The sequence below is a fragment of the Alosa alosa genome, chromosome 4 (assembly GCF_017589495.1).
Source record: "Alosa alosa isolate M-15738 ecotype Scorff River chromosome 4, AALO_Geno_1.1, whole genome shotgun sequence".
Taxonomy (NCBI): Eukaryota; Metazoa; Chordata; class Actinopteri; order Clupeiformes; family Clupeidae; genus Alosa; species Alosa alosa.
The window spans coordinates 9,324,355-9,342,232 of NC_063192.1; the positions used below are offsets into that span (position 1 = coordinate 9,324,355).

At 39.1% G+C, this 17,878-nt stretch overlaps 1 protein-coding gene across 2 annotated transcripts; it reads right to left on the reverse strand.

Moving 5' to 3' along the window:
* Positions 1-712: 712 nt before the first annotated feature.
* On the reverse strand, positions 713-16,832 carry LOC125292776 (cadherin-like protein 26). Of its 2 annotated transcripts, XM_048240187.1 has the most exons (18): positions 16,731-16,832; positions 11,073-11,195; positions 10,803-10,952; positions 10,336-10,477; positions 10,005-10,177; positions 9,573-9,704; positions 9,037-9,219; positions 8,117-8,430; positions 7,583-7,725; positions 6,806-7,030; positions 6,425-6,643; positions 5,446-5,567; positions 5,261-5,365; positions 4,509-4,574; positions 4,368-4,415; positions 4,230-4,271; positions 3,970-4,050; positions 713-1,437 (listed from the first exon to the last, which is right to left on the reverse strand). In XM_048240187.1, exons 1-18 carry the CDS (start codon positions 16,773-16,775, stop codon positions 1,210-1,212), a joined length of 2,541 nt encoding a protein of 846 aa, XP_048096144.1. In that variant the 5' UTR covers positions 16,776-16,832; the 3' UTR covers positions 713-1,209. The 2 variants fall into 2 exon arrangements, with proteins under 2 accessions (XP_048096144.1, XP_048096146.1); XM_048240189.1 differs by lacking the exons at positions 4,368-4,415; positions 4,509-4,574.
* Between the last annotated feature and the right edge of the window lie 1,046 nt (positions 16,833-17,878).

Genomic DNA, 17,878 nt, shown 5'->3' on the forward strand with positions numbered 1-17,878 from the left:
TTACACCAAGAAACTTTGGCAAGATTTGGTAAAGATTCTTGAAAGATTGTAGTCTTTTAACTAATGCCCCCCATTCCAGCTTTATTCAAAAGACTCCAATCTTTCAAGAATCTTTCCCAAATCTTGTCAAAGTTGTTTGGTGGAAGGGGGCCATAAAGTGCTCCGTTCCCAGAGCGTAAAAATAGTTTTATAAGACTGGTCTAATTTTTTTTTAACATTCGTGCCGCTATCACGTCTGGTGTATCCAGCTCTACTGATTTATAGGGGAAGGAAATTGTTGCAGCAGACGCTGCGCGAACGGAATGCTTCGGTTACGTGTCTGGTGTAGCCTCCCTGTAAGGGTAGTATTTTCATAACAAAGTAGGCATTCAGAAGAAATCACCCTATATCATCTTAATTAGAATTATATTATATTTATCATAAAGATAATAATATATCATTTGATAGTATTGAAGTGATCTCACCCTCGGACAAGAATCATCTTTGGCCAGGACGGCCATTTATTGGAACAGGAAGACTCATACTCAATCAGACAAACGGATAACTACATAGGGCAACACAGGGGTAGTCTCAGCTGCACATGTAACACACAATAAGGGTTTACCACACACATCAACACGAGGATAAACACATGAGGTACAACTAAAGAGACTAACACGCTAACAAATACACAACATGGTAAACGTAACTACAACTATTATAACCGACATTACACATTCTAGCATTCACTCGCACTGCATTCTGGGAGACACTCATTCAACGTTAGACATGTACATCCACCGACGCTACAGTATTATTGCATTGACCGGGCAAGACTCAGTCATATATCAATAATATTGGAAACACAGAATTCTTTTGTTACTAATGTTTTTAGTACATTATGTTGCCTTCCCAGCATTAATCAAAGTTCTAAATAGGGATACTGCATTTGGCATTGAATTGAAGTTTGTCAGTGTGTGCTTGCCTCAAGGCTTGGAATGTTTCCTCGATTACCTGTTGTCACATATTACATTACATTACATTTGGCTGACGCTTTTTAGCCAAAGCGACTATATAATGCTATTCCATAAAGCACAAGAGAATACCCTGTACTGGCCAGACACAGTTTGTCGTCACATTCCATCATCACATTCTGTATCAGTTTTGAATGTTCATAAGCAGCAGCTAATCAGCCAAACCCATAGTATATCAAGAGAACATTCACACATTTTACACTGTACCATTACTGTAAATTCCCTCCATTAGATCTGGTCTACATATGTTGGCCAAAGTTCTGAATTTTGGGTGCAGATTCTGGAGTAGGTTGCTGTCAACCTCACTGCCGGGGATGGAGATGGCATCCAGCTGGGCGTCTGATGCTGGCTCCCCTTCATATGCGTAGACATGGGGATCATAGTCCCCCAGTTCATTTTCAAACGTCTCCAACATGTCGAGTCTCTGCAGAGGTAAGAGCAGGTGTGATACAGTAGCCATTTTCAGAGGGTTCCTTTATACTGCATAAATTTAAAAAATACAATAAGTAACAGACTAGACCAAATTTGACAAAATAATAAATATAAACAAACCTATTAATTACTTAGAGCATTGGTTCCCAAAGACTGGGTCGCGACCCATGGGTGGGTCGCAGGAGATTTTATTTGGGTCGCCAGCACAATTTATGTTGTGTAATAGGCCTAACTTATACCATTTAGCCAGGAAAGCTAACAGTTTTCTATTAGGATCTAGTTTGTTAACTACAGTCACGGCCCTATGTGCAAATTTGCATTTAGAATAGCTCTGAAACTGGGGGGCGAACGCGTCACAGAGGGGACAGCGTGGACATCTCGCTCACAAAATGAAACATTTCTGTGGGGCGCCTACCATGGACCTCGCAGTTGCAAAATGCAAGGGACATGAATCAGCCTTTTTGCACAAACATTAACGGACACCATCTCTTCAGCTTCACCGATTCAAATCTAGTCAACTAAAGCAGACATCTGTATACCGGACATGGCTATTCAATTTGCGTCATAGGCTGTAGATATTTTCAATTGTAGATGCACTCTTTAAAGTTAATAGCAACCTCCTCACATTCCTTAATATTTCGGATTTAAAACACACTACAGCACATTATATTAGGCTACAATTTAAATAAACATTTTAAACGCTATTATTTCCTCTCGTTTTCCACCTTGTGAACTCAACTAAGCTAGCCTACAATAAGCCTCTTGTTCCATTCTTACAACATAGCATGTCACAACATACTGTGACAGGCATATCTTTTTTGGTAGTCATTTCCAACTTTCCACGTGGAAGGGTCCTGTCCGTGCTCCTTTGTTTGTTCCCCATGTGCTTTGTGTTTACCTGCCTGTCACCTGTCAGTGTCTCCGCCCCTCACCTGTTCCTCATTATTAGTCTGCTAGTTTAATTATGATTTCCAGCCCTGTGTTCACCTGTCTGTTTGTTTCTTGTCCACTTGTGCCTTGTTGGCCTTGTTTAACCCCTGTGTATTTAAACCCTCTGTCTCCCTCAGTCCCCTGTCGGTCATTGATGTTGTTTTGTGGTTGTAGTGTGCATTTGCATTAAAGATTCCGGGTTTCAAGCTTAAGTGTGCCTCGTTCTCGACTTGCCCTGCGCCTCGGTCCAGCTCTCCATACTGCAACCCTGACACCACGATAATGATGCTCAAAATGCAACACAACTGTGTTCAAAGCAGGATGAGAAAAAGCTGAGGTGTGTTTGTACAAAACTTTTTACAGCTTTGAAAGTATTTAACATTGTTTCATGTGTAATTGAGATTGTGGGAAACTGAAGATGCATCACCAATCCCTGTCATAGTAGTGGTAGTAGGCCAAACCTAGTGGGGAGGGGGGGGGCATAGAAGTTTGAGAACCTGTGGCCTAAAACAATATTGGTGGATGATTTGTTTGCTCTGAAGTGAATGCAGGTCGCGATGGTCTGTCATTTTTAAAAAGTGGGTCCCCAGAAAAAAAGTTTGGGAAACACTGACTTGGAGGAGAATTTTTAAAGGCGCTCTAAGCGATGTTGGGTAACATCACTTCTATTGATGTTAGCTCGCTACTCTCTCCCCCTCCCTCCTACCCTGGAAATCCAGAGTTCTTGCGGGACCACAATTTGAAATTGCTTAGCGAGTCACTCTGGCAATCAGTAATGATGCTCATTACTTATGTCCCTTGTATTGTGGGGCACCAATCACATCGGTGTATCTCCTATAGGCAGATGACAGTCGTAGTGTTATCCAATTGCGTTGAAGTCTAGAATCAGTCAGTAAACAATGGTTGTATAGTATTATCCAATTGCGTTCAGTGAGATGAGATTTTCAAATGCATGCTTGGTGCCGCCTCTCGAGTTGGGCCATTACATTATTCATGGCCTGACCCTCCAATCTTTCAGATTAGGGTCTGGAATCTCCAGGCTACCTCCCTCCCATGCAATTGAAACTCTCCAAACTCTCACCATCTCGTTGGTGATTTGCTGGAACTGTTTGTTATGCTTTTATGATCCAGGTGTAAAGTGTATTCAGGGCACAGGCAGCTAGCGGATGGTGAGGTGATGTTTGCAGTATGTGACAAAAAAATGTTTTAGTTTAGAAACCGCGTAACATCACATAGAGCACCTTTAAGTTAATAATCAGAAAGAGTATTTTTTCAAATATGAGACATTCAAAAATGAATCTTGTAATATCAGCAAAAAATCCCCTTTTAGCACATTAGATGTTTACATGTTAGTACAACAAGATAGAATTACACAGTGTCAAAGAAAATAATTGTTCAATTTCTATCAAAAAGAGTTATATTTCACTTATTTACAGTCCATAGAAAAGGAAACCTAATATGAGATTCTACAAGTAGCATGAGCGAGTTGAACAGAAATGATCTCTTCAGTTAAGAAGGTAATGCTTGAGGTTTATACTGGGGAATTAATGTATCATAAACAATATGATTGTGAGTTCATTTGCGAGTTTGTTACCTGGATGAGTTGAGAATTTAAAACATCCCGTCTTATGGATGACGACTCTTGATGGGAAAACTTTCTGTTCATCATGGATCCCTTATTGATGATTTAGCAAATTAGTAAATGATACATTTTCAGTTACAATAAATGTTCACATTTTATTTAACAACAACCTAAATTACAACACACGGACATCCAGGCATACCAATTCAATATGCAAAACAATTCATTCATCATTCATTCAGATTCATATCATTCAATATTTGTGAACATACTTCAGCATATCCAAATTCCCGGAATGATTTCCTGGTTGAAGCCTGTTTTTGGAGAGGAAAAAATATATGTGTGATAAACTGCATTCGATTCATTCATCATTCATTCACATTCATATCATTCAACATTTGTGAACATACTTCCTCATATCCAAATCCCATATCCCAGAATGATTTCTTACTTGAAGCCTGTTTTGGAGAGGGGAAAAAAGGTGATGTACTGGATATTGGTGGATATTAGTGGATCAATGGATAAATTTCATATTGACAGTTTGGACTTACTATCTCTTGGGTTGACTGCTGATTGAGAGATACTCCATTCGCATACTGTGAAAACCCTGGGACATTCTGGATTTAAATGGGTTTAAATCAAAGTTATGTGAAGTTCTTTATTAATATGTATGCCTCAATAACTTGGAGCAAAGGGCTCTTCAGACCTGGGCCTCTGATTTGTATAACGTGCAACACAGTAGGCAATATTGGCACATGAAGCTAATTTAGCAGGCTAATGTACCTAGACTGCACTTCTGTAAAACTGCAAAAGTGTGCTTGCCCAACTGTACTTCACCAACAGGGTCAGACACGGGAATTAAAACATGTCAGAGCATTGTGTTTTAACTAGGCATGGCTGAAAAATCATTTGCTAATTTAATACCATGCAGCCGACCCTACATGGACACAGATGGGTCAGCACAACACTCTGTGTCTCCAGACTCACATGAGTGTGTTCTCTCTAAACCAAGTCTTTCAAAGCCCCATAATCAATGTGAAACTTATTTCTATCACTTATTTATCAACTCATGTATGCTTGATTGCACCCTGCACCGTGACAATAAATGAGCTAAATTGGTATCACCGCTTGTTCTCACTGTGTGGTTCTTGCAATGCAAAAGCCTGTTTGTGGGACGTATTGCAGTTTCAAATTAGAGCCCCTGGTGTTTACAGAAAGACTATCCTGTACTTTGTCAATGTTTATTGTGAAACCCTGAATTGCATGTTTTGTGTGTCTATTTGGTCAACTTCCACACACTTACACTCTTCATGTCAGACTCCTGCATTACGATGACAGGGTTTGTGGAGTTGATCAATTTGACATTCACAGCTTTGCCGATATCAACCTGGTCGACTGGGTAAGGAACCTGAACAAACACAAATGTATCTCATCACAGTGAAGCTCATTTCAGCAGAAATGCCAAGATCTTATCACATTCTATTGTACCTTGCAATCAGTTCCAGGTGTCTCAATATTGGAGGGTAGTAGATGCCATCCTGGACTTTCCTCTGGTTGGATGAAGACTTTTTCTGACTTACAGGAGATTAGACTTGCCAGCAACAGCAAAGCTGTAAACACACAAAGTCGGACAGACAAACAGACACAATCAAAACATATTCTCACTGAAGATGAATTCTGTGTTGATAAATACGATTCAGAGACTTACAACCTTTTATTATCACAGTCAGAGAGGTGAAAGAAGTGAGACGTGAGAATTTAAATGGGATTAGGGAAGTGGTAGGTGTGGAGGGCAGGTGAAAGGGTTTTTGGAGGCTACAAACAGGCTTAGGGAAGCCGATCACAGCAACAGAAAAAGTTTGGATCAAACCCAGCATTCAGTGTTGTTTGTTCGTAGATAGCTCCAATGTACTCCTACTCCTGCTGAATTCTCAGAAAAGGGTGTCGGGGTCCAAAAGCGCTCCCAGGGTATAGAATAATCCACTAGAGTGATAATAGAATCCACACAACCTTTCCAGGTTCAGCTTTTTACTTCTCAGTCAACTTCTCTCTCGCCGCAACTCATCCACCATCGGCCCACACTGTCTTCGCCATAGACTTCATTCATATAATGACAGGCCTAACCTCAGACTCACGTCATCGCGTCACGTCAAAACACAAAGAGAACCTCTCAAGTGCCATCAGTCTATGCCAAAAACCACCAGTTTATTAATTATTATTTATTATAATTAATAATTATTATATTATTATCGTTTAAGTAAGCAGGCATAGCTAACCGCTACACAGTGAACATGTATTTGCTCTTCTGTGGTACAACCCTCTGAACTTCAGTCACACTGTGTATTGTGTTTACTTTCTTACAAGTTTCTGTGCGTTCACTTATGTCTGTTTGAATACCTCTGTCAGTGAATGAAAAACCTAGAATGACTATGTTAGGGAAAAAAAAAAAAATTCTGCATGGCCTCACCTAGTAGGAGCAACAGACCGAGGATAACAATGCCAATGGCACTCCCACCCATTTCAGTGGATCTGCTCCGCGATATGCAATCCTGTGACTCTGTGCAGTCACACACTGTGACAGACAGATTTTGGAGGGAATGTTGGCCTTGAGAGTCGGAGATCTTCAAAGTCAGTTCGTGGTGACCTGCGTAAACTGCCGTGTCCTTCACCAGGTTTACTTTTGTTCCTGTTCAGAATAATTTAGAAAACCGTACACAACTATGTGAAGCAAATTTGTTTTGACTTTTAAGAGAATATCAGATGCTCATGCATTGCCTTAATCATATTTAGAATTTGTTTTTCTTATCTACAAAAATAGGGCAAGGCCTGGGATAATGTGGATTCATACCATATTTAGGGTCAAGTTTCCACCTCCCGTGGACATCTCCGAGCAATTCAAAATGGAAGGGGTCACTGTAAGGGCGTAGGTCCAGATCCTGAGCAGTGATGCTAGCAGAGATGGGCTCATCGGACAAACACATGGCCAGCGCATTCTCGTTCAAGACGGGCACATTGTCATTCTCATCAATCAGGTGAATATTAAGCGTTCCAGTACCAGTCATAGGGGGTTCCCCTGCCAAGTACAGACAGAGAAAAAGGCATTTCCTTATATTTAAATCAGTTATGGTTAAATGTGCTTGTCTTTTTAAAACATTTTGTCATGAAAGGTCAACAGTTGCAGCAGCTCAGAAAGTGCAGCGTATGTACTAGTTAAAAATTACACAACAGTAAAGCTGGGAGGAACAGGAGATGAGTGCATGCATGAATGCATATGGGCAGTGCAATGCCCGTATTTGTAGATAGCTATCTGAGCTGCTGTGCAAACAACCCACCTCATGTAAATCTTTTAACCCCCTCCCCCACACACACTACCACAGCAGGTACAAAAACAAGATGCAGGTACAGAAATGTACTTTACAAGAAGGTGGCATTCAACCAGTGTGCTGTGAATACATTAATAATGCATTAAATTAGTTTGAATGGAAGCATATGTTCAGGGAATTCTCCCTTGTACTTATGCATACAGGTATACAGTTTATCACTCAACTCTGTTAGTATCCTTCTTTAAAATCAAAATTCCCAGGTTTATGACTAATCCAGAAATGCCACACATCTAAATGCTTACCATGGTCCACTGCCCATATGATTGCAGTATAGAGACTGTCATTCACATAGGGTGACTCTCTGTCCAGGACTTTTGTCGTGCTGACTTGGCCTGTCTTAGAATCCACCTTAACCCAACCAGCTGGATCTTTCCCAACTTGATATCTGAGGAAGAGACAAAGGTTGACAAACAGACTGAAGGGGAGAGCTAGGGCAGAGAGACCCTTGGGTTTTTAAAAGGCCAAAAGTTTTGTGGCATGTAGATGTAACTGAACTACAACCATTCATCCAAAAACCAAAACTAGAGCTAAAGGGTTAAGCAGGCCAAGCAACACAGAGGACATGTTAGAGTAATGTTAGTACTGACATTGACATGTAATGTTATAGATTCATGAGTTGCTCACAGCGGAATCGGAAAGAATTCATCATTTAGATGCTGTCATGTTCTAGATTACTCTTTACATTTTACATTTAAAATGTGACATTTGGCTTACTGATCCTTTATTCAATACCACATAATTTGTTGAATTTCCCCCTCTTTTTTCCCCGCTCTTACTCAAAACTACTGGCATAGACCCCATCGTGATCATCTGCAGTAAATTTCTCCAGGGGCGTTCCAACAGGAGAGTTCTCCATCAACCTTATGTTTTTGACATCAGGAAGGAAGAAAGGAGGGTCGTTGGTGTCCTCAACGGTAATGGTGATTGGCCGAGAGATTACAGGAGGGAGGTTATCAGAGTCCCCTCCTACCCATGCCACATCCCACAGTCCCTGCTGAGGGCGACCATTGACTTGGCAGGTAAAGTAAGGCTCTTCATTCTCCACGGTGACCGACAGTTTTCTCAGCTGACCATCTTCATAGTCTAAGGGCTGAAGTACAAACAGAACGTTAAGCTATTTAAGTAGATCAGACTTCCTTAGGCAAGTTTTTTTGTGATATGTTATTACAATTTTATTTTTATTATTTTATTGAATCAACAATTCCATGTCATTCATGACTAGGAAGTAATTCATGTTGTGATGGCTAACATCATACTTATACTCCATATAATTTACTTTCCACAAGGTAAACATAATGCAAGGTGCCATGTAAACTTAAAAAAACTTTTGGATTGCAATTATATAAATTAAATAATGATTTATTATTAATTATAATGATAATATTATTATCATTAGAATTATTTTCTGTTTAGTTTTCTGTTTAGTTTTATGTTTATGTTTGTGGTATTTGGGAGACACTTTTGCCCAAATTGACAGAATATACACATTACATTCTTAATAGTTAATTAATAGTTTAAATAGTTTCAAATGAACCCTTCTTATATAACCAGTTACACGATTACCTTTATATCCTTTCTAATTCAACACCTGAGTTGTGCTCACTATGTGTGTGTTTTAGAGATCTACAAGTACCATGAAATCTCAATACATACTCAAAAAGCTAATGCTGACTGTTAATCTTAGCTAAATATGTACCTTAACAACTGTCAAAACTCCTTCATTCGTTTCTGGATCAGTCGTGATCTTGAAATATCCACCTGGGTCTCCATGGAGCATGTACTTGGCCTTCCAGGCAGGCGTGCCTTCAGTGTCTTCATCGGAGACTTGAATTCGTAGAATGGTCATCCCACTCTCTCCTTCTTTGACTATGCCAGAGCCCTATAAGAGACAGCAGAACATATCACTTCTCACAGACTAGTAGGCTACTTGACTGTGAGAAGGCCAACAACCTTTTAGGTTCGGCAAAAGCAAAAGGTTTATGTTGGCCACTTCTCTACCAGAAAGTAGATTGCATCCTGTTAGCCTCACTCATACTGTGATAAACAAAATTCATGTGTTTCCTACAAAAAGCCCACACCAGACAAAGACTGAGATTACTTTAGCTATTTGAAAACAGTGAGGTGAGAAACTGAAGTAACTGAAGTTTTTACACTTTAGACAGATTACATTTTTTGGTGCATCGTGAGCGCATCTCAGAGCTAAAGTAATTATAGGTGCTAGTCCAAACTTACAGTTTGACCGGTGAAGATAGGGGGTTGGTTGTTTTGGTCGTTTACATTGACTGTTACAGTGCCAGTGCTGGAAAGTTGAACTACTTCTCCCCTGTCCTTTGCTTCAACCAAGATAGTATACTTCTGGTATTTCTGGGGGGAGAAATGAAATTAAAAACCCTTTCCTAAATGTCATAAGCCAAATATATGAGTTGTACAAGAACTATAAGCTATGCCATCTATAATTCACAGTCACCCCACAAGGGTTTAGAACGAAATGCTAAGACATGGTCCTCAAAAGTAAAAAACCCCCTCATGTTTATTGCAAGCTGTCTCTCCACAGTAAATCCAAGTGAATATATTGTGTAATATTCTCTGTCAGCTATGGAATATGAACAACAAAAGAGATTGAACAGCAAAGAGAAGAAGAGACTTAGCATTGGTCACACCCACCTCATAATTTAGGCATCCCTTGAAAGTTATTTTTCCTATGGTATCTTCTTGCGCTATGACAAAATCAATGTCAGGATCTTGTGGGGTAACAGACACAATTCTTAAGTCAAAGGTTCCATTTGAAGTTGTTGAATCATCCAGGTCATCTGCCCGCACTGTGATAACGTCTTTACCTGTCGATGTGTCAGTCTGTTTAATATTATGGTATATTTGTAAAATACCTAAGAATTCATATGAATAATATAAAGAACTGTCTTAACAAGTACACTCTATGAAAATCAATCACATATCATCTATGGTCAATAAAAGCAAAACTACCATAACAACAAACCTTGCTTCGTTGACTCATCCAGGCTGATTTTATATTCCCCTTCTAGTTGTGGAGTATTATCGTTCACATCTTTGATTTGTATCTCAATGCCAAGCCGTGTGTCAACTTCACCATTTGACACGTTTTTGGCTTCAAAATTAAGCTTAATTCCGACATGTAAGGAATACAAACATTGAGATGTATAAGGAAAGAGAAGAGAAGCTGTCCAAGACCCTCCAACAAATCGATCACAGCTGCCTCTAAGTGTTATCTGCCTCTAACTTATCAGGGTCACAACTTATTTCTAGTTCAGAACTTAACTTGGAACAGTCACCTCAGTAGTTAAGTGATGAGATGTGCTACAAAGTGCCTACAATTATCCAGTTTAGCAGCAAAATGCAAGATCTATGTTGATGAGACATGGCCTGCTACTTCATGGCATCAGTCAACCACACACTGTGAAGAAAATGCATATAGTGAGTATTCACCTTGAGAAGTTTGTATTCCTCAAAGTTCACTTTCCGTTTACTCCACAGGGTGCCATCCCTCTGGTCTATCTCAAGCACATCCTTTGGATCTAGGTCAACACCTTGTCCATGGATGTGTAAGTTAACTAAGTATTTAACATCTAACTGTATCTGAAATAAATACAAAACAATTGAACTCAAACACACATGTAAAGAAAAAGCAGTATAATGTACAATCTTCAGATTCATGGACCACTGATCAGTCTGTGTGTAGAGTTGTCTTATCCTCACCATCCCCAGTTTGTAGGGATAAGGACCTGGGTACTCCTCCTCCATGTCAAAGGAGTCTATGATCCAGTTTCGCTTCTGTCGGATCTTACCCCTTGACGTGGCAGAATCCGTAAGTACTACTGCCTAGTGTCAGTAAGAGCAAAGATCACATGAAAGATATTAAACCATGTTATGACCACCTACACTAAACTGAAACTTCATTTCTTATTTACTTCTCCATCTTCATTTGGTGCAAGGTTATATATTGACAGATGCACTAGGGGTGGCCCTTCCTGCATTTTTGTACTAAAAGAATGAATATGGAGGGGCCCCTTGGCTGTGTTCACCTTGGGCCCCCAAATTGCTAAATCCGCCCCTGCATGAAAGATATTAAACCATGTTGGGTTGTTGTTCACATACCCTAGACAATTGCCCAGTGCTGCCACTAAGGACCCTCTGCAGCAGTATCAGTATAGTATTGTTTTTCATTATTTCATTTTGAATGGTCCATCACACACAATTTTGAGACTGACAAAAAGCACTTTAAAAAAAAAAAAAAATTGACTTTGGTCTTTTTCACACAACTTGTGCACCCTTAAGGGGCGATCAGATACAGTAAGAGGCAGTTTTTGCAGTGAGGTGCGCCTTTTTTATGTTATGTTATTATGTCTTAGGACTTCATTGATGAAACAATCAATTTGATCCATTCTCAATCCCATCCATCACCAAGGTGTACATTTATATAGGTTCAGCAATATTCATTCCTTCATTTACTTCATTTATTCAAGGATGTGAAAAAGCAAGAGGTAGACTTCCGGTTTCGGTCATGTTGGAGTAGGCAGCACATGTGAGGAGCTCCGACCTAACTTGCATGTTACTTTATCGAATTTAATTTTAAGATCTCAGGACTGAAGTTATATAAGAATTATATTGCGTTATATGGCCACACGCAACTAATGGCTTCTACCAGGCAAAAACAGACAGCTTTGGTGACCACACGAAACACAATTGCTAATAAGCTAACAGCAATGGCCTCTCCGGCTATATATGTGTAGCTCTATACATGTGTGTGTATAGTGGTGTACTTTGTACTTTGTGGTTAAGGTTATAATCTGAGAGCTTTGTATTATGCTATTCTGTTTCATAATGTTATTGCTAAATGGTCAAGGCTCTTCACTGTTTACGGTAGGATAGGATGTACCGGAAGGTTCAAGAGTTAGGAGGAAGCCTGCAGTCTGCCCTTGTTCTAGCGGCAGACATAGGAGTGTTGAGGGTTAGGAGGGGGCCCATCAAAGCAATTGATGGTATATTTAGTACTGGATGGGGATTGTATACTGCCCAATGGTATCTCATTTTGTTTTATGTGATGCTTATGTTTTTGGAGGTTTTTGGCAAATATTATGGGGCACACTTTCTTCTTTTCTTTTTCTTTTTAACAGAACATGTCATATGACATAACTAATGTCAGGGCTGAAGTAGGTGCAACATCAACTCATTTTATTACTTGGAATGTAAAAGGAATGAATGGGCCGAATAAGAGATCAAAAATATTTTCCCACATAAAGAAATTAAATGCAGAAATAATATTTTTACAGGAAACACATTTGAAAATAGTAGACCAAGTCAGGCTTAAGAAGAACTGGGTGGGGCAGAGTTTTCATTCTAACTTTAACACTAGAGCACGGGGGGGCGGCGATCTTAAAAAAATATTATTTACTCCATCTCAGACAATCTCAGATCCCCAAGGACGATTTATAATAGTATCAGGGTCACTCTTTAACACTCCAGTAGTACTAGCAAGCATATACGCCCCAAATTGGGATGATGTCAGCTTCATAAATAAACGTATCTCTCTTATCCCGAATTTGAATTCACATAAACGAATTCTTGCAGGTGATTTTAACACCGTCATGGACCCAGCCATAGATCGCTCCAACCCAAAGACTAGTACGCTCTAAGATGTCTATAGCTCTTAGTGAATTTGCAGAGCAGACTGGTAGTGTTGATCCGTGGAGGTTCCTCTATCCACATAAAAAGGAATTCTCCTATTTTTCAAACGTTCAACATATAGTAGGATAGACTTTTTCCTAATTGACAAAACACTTCTTCCTGCTGTAAAGAAGGCAGAATACAGTGCTATTGTTGAGTCAGATCATGCTCCAGTGTCTCTTGATCTTTTGTTTGCTCAAAACCTGACACAGCGTAGCACATGGAGATTGAACACAGCCCTACTAACAGATAGTCACTTTTGCAATCTCATATCTAAGGCAATAGATGAGTTTATGCTATTTAATAAGTCAGACTCTATATCTCCATCCACTTTATGGGAGACGCTTAAAGTAGTTGTAAGAGGAGAGATTATATCATACACTATTTCACGCAATAAAGAGAGAAAGCAGAAGGAACAAGAACTCATTTCGTCAATTAGAAGCATAGACCGGCAATATTCCATCACCCCTACTCCAGAGTTATATAAAGAGAGGATTGCACTGAAAACCGAATATGATTTATTATCAACAGAAAGGACTGAGAGACATCATCTGTGGTCAAAAGGTCATTATTACGAACATGGGGAGAATGCAGGCCGTCTCATCTGAAATGTAGATCCGCTTCTCGTTTAATCTCACAGATTCGCAATACTTCACAATCATTGACCATAGATCCAGTAGAAATTAATAATACTTTTAAAGAATTCTACTCAGAACTATATACGTCTACATCCCCACAAGATAATTCAAACATGACCACTTTCTTGGATAGTATAGACATACCAAACATAGATGCAGCTGCTAAAGACAATCTTGATAAGCCCATACAACTGCAGGAGATTGTTGATGCCATTCAGAAAATGCAAAGTGGCAAATCACCGGGACTTGACGGCTATCCTGTGGAATTTTACAAAAAGTTCTCTTCTCAACTTGCCCCCATCCTACTTGAAATGTTTAATCACTCTTTTAATCAGAATCATTTACCACAGACTTTGACTGAGGCATCCATCTCACTTCTTTTAAAGCCAGGCAAGGACCCACTTGATTGTGGGTCCTACCGACCTATATCCTTGCTAAATTCAGATGTCAAGGTTCTAGCTAAACTTCTCTCCTCAAGATTGGATAGTGTAGTATCCCAAATCATCTCAATGGAACAATCTGGATTCATGAGAGGCCGTCACTCCTTCACAAATATACGCAAACTCCTAAATGTTATACACTCACCGGCATCCAGGGAGACACCAGAGGTTGTTGTTTCCCTGGATGCTGAAAAAGCATTTGACAGAGTTGAGTGGTGTTATTTATTTGCTGTCTTGGGGAAATTTGGTTTTGGCTCAAATTTCATTTCTTGGATCCGCTTATTATATACTGCTCCTAAAGCATCAGTACTTACAAATAAATTATCTTCCCATCTGTTCTCTCTGTCAAGGGGTACACGTCAGGGTTGTCCCCTCAGCCCTTTGTTATTTGCACTAGCTATTGAGCCGCTGTCAATTAAGTTCAGAACAGCCCCCAACATCCTTGGAATTCATAGGTTGGAAACTGAGCACAGAGTTTCTTTATATGCAGATGACTGCTTCTTTATATTTCAAACCCAGTGTCATGCGTTCCTAATATTATTAATATCTTAAATGACTTTGGGCTGTTCTCAGGTTACAAATTAAACCTCTCCAAAAGCGAATGCTTTCCAGTCAATAATCTAGCCCTTCATATATCAGACAATACGCTCCCTTTCCGTATGTCAAGGACTGGCTTTAAATACTTAGGGATACAGATCACCCGTGTGTTCTCTGATCTTTATGAAATTAATTTCAAACCTCTCTTACTCAAATTGGAATCAGATTTAAAGCGATGGTCTGTCCTTTATTTATCTCTTGTAGGTAGAGTTAATTGTATAAAGATGAACGTCTTACCTAGGTTTTTGTATCTATTTCAATGTTTCCCAGTCTTTTTGTCTAAATCTTTCTTCCAGTCTTTGAATAAATTAATCTCCTAATTTTTGTGGGCTGGCAAAAATCCTAGAATCCGTAGAGAACTTTTGGAAAGACCTAGAGACCAGGGTGGCCTAGCACTTCCCAATATGGAAAAATATTACTGGGCGTCCAATATACAAAAAGTATCATACTGGTATCAGGCCCCAGACCTGGATTGGTGCAAAATTGAGACAAACTCTTGCTTTTCTACTTCACTCCCTGTTTTAATTACAGCAAAATTACCATTCTCACCATCCAAATTCTCATCTAGCCCTGTGGTAATTTCCACTCTTAAAATATTGGCACAATTCAGAAAAAAATTTAAGCTGAAAGAATTCTCTGTGTATAGCCCAATTTGTGACAACCATCTATTTCCTGCATCCAGAATGGACCATACCTTCACACTGTATGTAGGAATGGTCTAACTATATGCTACAACTTTTATATAGACGGTGTCTTTGCCACTTTTACTGATCTTTCTGAGAAATTTCATTTACAGTGGTCAGACTTATTTAGATACTTTCAGGTCCGTCATTTTATTCAAAGCCAGAGTTAATCATTTCCTGCTTTACCAACAGACTCAGGACTTGAGAAAATTTTGCGGAATCCGGTTCAGCACAAGAGACTGATCTCAAACATTTCAAATATAATAACTTCTCTCCAGAAAACGTCACTAGAGCGGCTTAAAACCGAATGGGCTGAAGAACTAGGGAGGGAAATCTCTGATGCAGTCTGGGACTGCGCTCAGGCTAGAGTTAATGGCACTTCATCCTGTGCCCGCCTTAGCTTGATACAGTTCAAGGTTTTTCACAAAATCTAAACTATCCAGAATTTATTCTGACATTCAAGATAGGTGTGAGCGCTGCAATTCTACACCAGCAGATATGTCACATATGTTTGGACCTGTTCTAAACTAAGAGATTTTTGGTCATATGTTTGCAACATTTTGAACGATGCTTTTGATACCAAAGTGAAACCCTCTGCAGACATGGCCATCTTTGGAGTCTTGATTAATGAGATCTTGTTGCCCACTGATAAGAAGAATGCTTTTGCTTTTGCCTCTTTGTTAGCCCGTAGAAGAATAGCTTTACAGTGGAAATCTCCTGATCCACCTAAAGGGTCTGTCTGGCTCAGTGAACTAATGTTTTTCTTGAAATTAGAAAAAATTAAGTACTTCACCAGAGGATCAATTAGTAAATTTCACAAAATATGGGACCCGTTGATTTTGTATTTTGATAAGCTCAATACTCTCCCGTAAGACAATAGGGCCCTGATGTGTTTTTCAACCATGTGTAGCTAAAGGCATGTAAAATGTAAGAGTGTGGAATGCCCCTTTATTTTTTTTTTTTATTTATTTTTTTATACTGTTAAAGTTATTGTTGGTATTATTATTATTATTATTATTATTATTATTATTATTATTATGTACTTATTTTCATTATTATTATTATTATCCCTTAATTCCAATTATTTTAATGGCAGTAAGTGGTTGTTGTGGGTGGGATTTGATTGACAAAGTAAAGTTAAACCAATTCAAGATATTCTATTTATATGCATCCTGTACAGTATTACCTTTCTTGAATAAAAAATATCGTTTTAAAAAAAAAAAAAAGAAAAAGCAAGAGGTATTTGATCTAAAATAGAGAGTGTCTTTGAAGGTCCATGCTGTTTTGATCCTAACATTGACATTCAGTATAGAAGTGTGTGTGTAAACTTACCAGAATCAGTAGCATGCTAATAGTCCAAGCTCCCATTGTGGCCATAGAGACCAGGAAAGTCACACCGGGGCAACAAAGTGCATTAAAGGTTCCTTCCTCCACGACAGCCTACCTGCCACTGGACTGTACTCTTGTGGGTTGTCCTATTTTAATGTAAGGCTCGCTCAAAAATGACATCATGCAGTCTACTCCAGTGATACCGGAGTGCATATGCAAATACAATACCCTCAGTGTGTGGGTGGACACGCTTTGCATGTGGTTTTAGACTTCAGTAATAACAGGGTGAAACCATATAATCCAATGTGAGGGTGTTCAAAGGTGTAGTGTCTCTATTTAATCCTTATGGATTATTGATATAAATGATTTTGTTTGGAATATGACAGTAATCCTAATTGCAGCAAAATAAAAACATTTGTAAATGTCACATTTCACAGTGACTATTCTTAAGTTGGATATCCTTCATGAACATTGGCACTTCAGTTCTGTAAAATAAAAAGCAACAAAAAGGTGTATACATTTCTCAGGCATCCTGTGAATTCATTTAATTTACATGGCCTTATTAAAAAGAGGCACAATCAAATTCATGGATTTGTCCCTGTAGGTCCTGACATAATGTTCACACTTAAACAGAATTAAGACGTCAGCAGACCTGTGGTTACCACTATTGTCAAAGTTACTTCCAGGGAACTTGGGGATGAAGTACATGCTCAGACAAGACAGTATTCAAGCACACAGACTTACTTCCTGCATAACCTTGCCCCAATGTCTTGCTTATCAATTTATAGGGGAGAACGGGCCATTTTTTACATTCTTCATTATTCTAATGTGTCAAAGAGACTTTGTTTTGTAACTTTCACGCCAAACAAAAATCCAAAGTGGTATACAACTTCTGTAACCAACAACTCTTTGATAACTTATAAGGGTAAAGAGATATGCTCTCTGCAAAAAAGTTGTTCTTCTGGTACAACTTACCCCATATCTGGGGTAAGATGAGCCTAGGTGTGTGGTAAGTTGGTCCAAAACAAAGATTTCAGGTAAAACATTTTTATTTTCTTAACCCTTACAAGCCCGACCGTTCTAATTTCGTTAAAATTTTAACGATGACCAATCATCTAATATCTCAGCTGTCCAATGACTGATTTTATTTC

Bases quoted from the DNA above. Each gene is read 5' to 3' on its own strand.
- LOC125292776 (XM_048240187.1), bottom strand. From the start codon at position 16,775: ATGGCCACAATGGGAGCTTGGACTATTAGCATGCTACTGATTCTG. The intron at 11,196-16,730 runs GTAAGTTTACAC...TACTGACACTAG, and splicing joins TTAGCATGCTACTGATTCTG to GCAGTAGTACTTACGGATTC. The intron at 5,568-6,424 runs GTGAGGCCATGC...GTGTGTTTACAG, and splicing joins CGGTCTGTTGCTCCTACTAG to CTTTGCTGTTGCTGGCAAGT.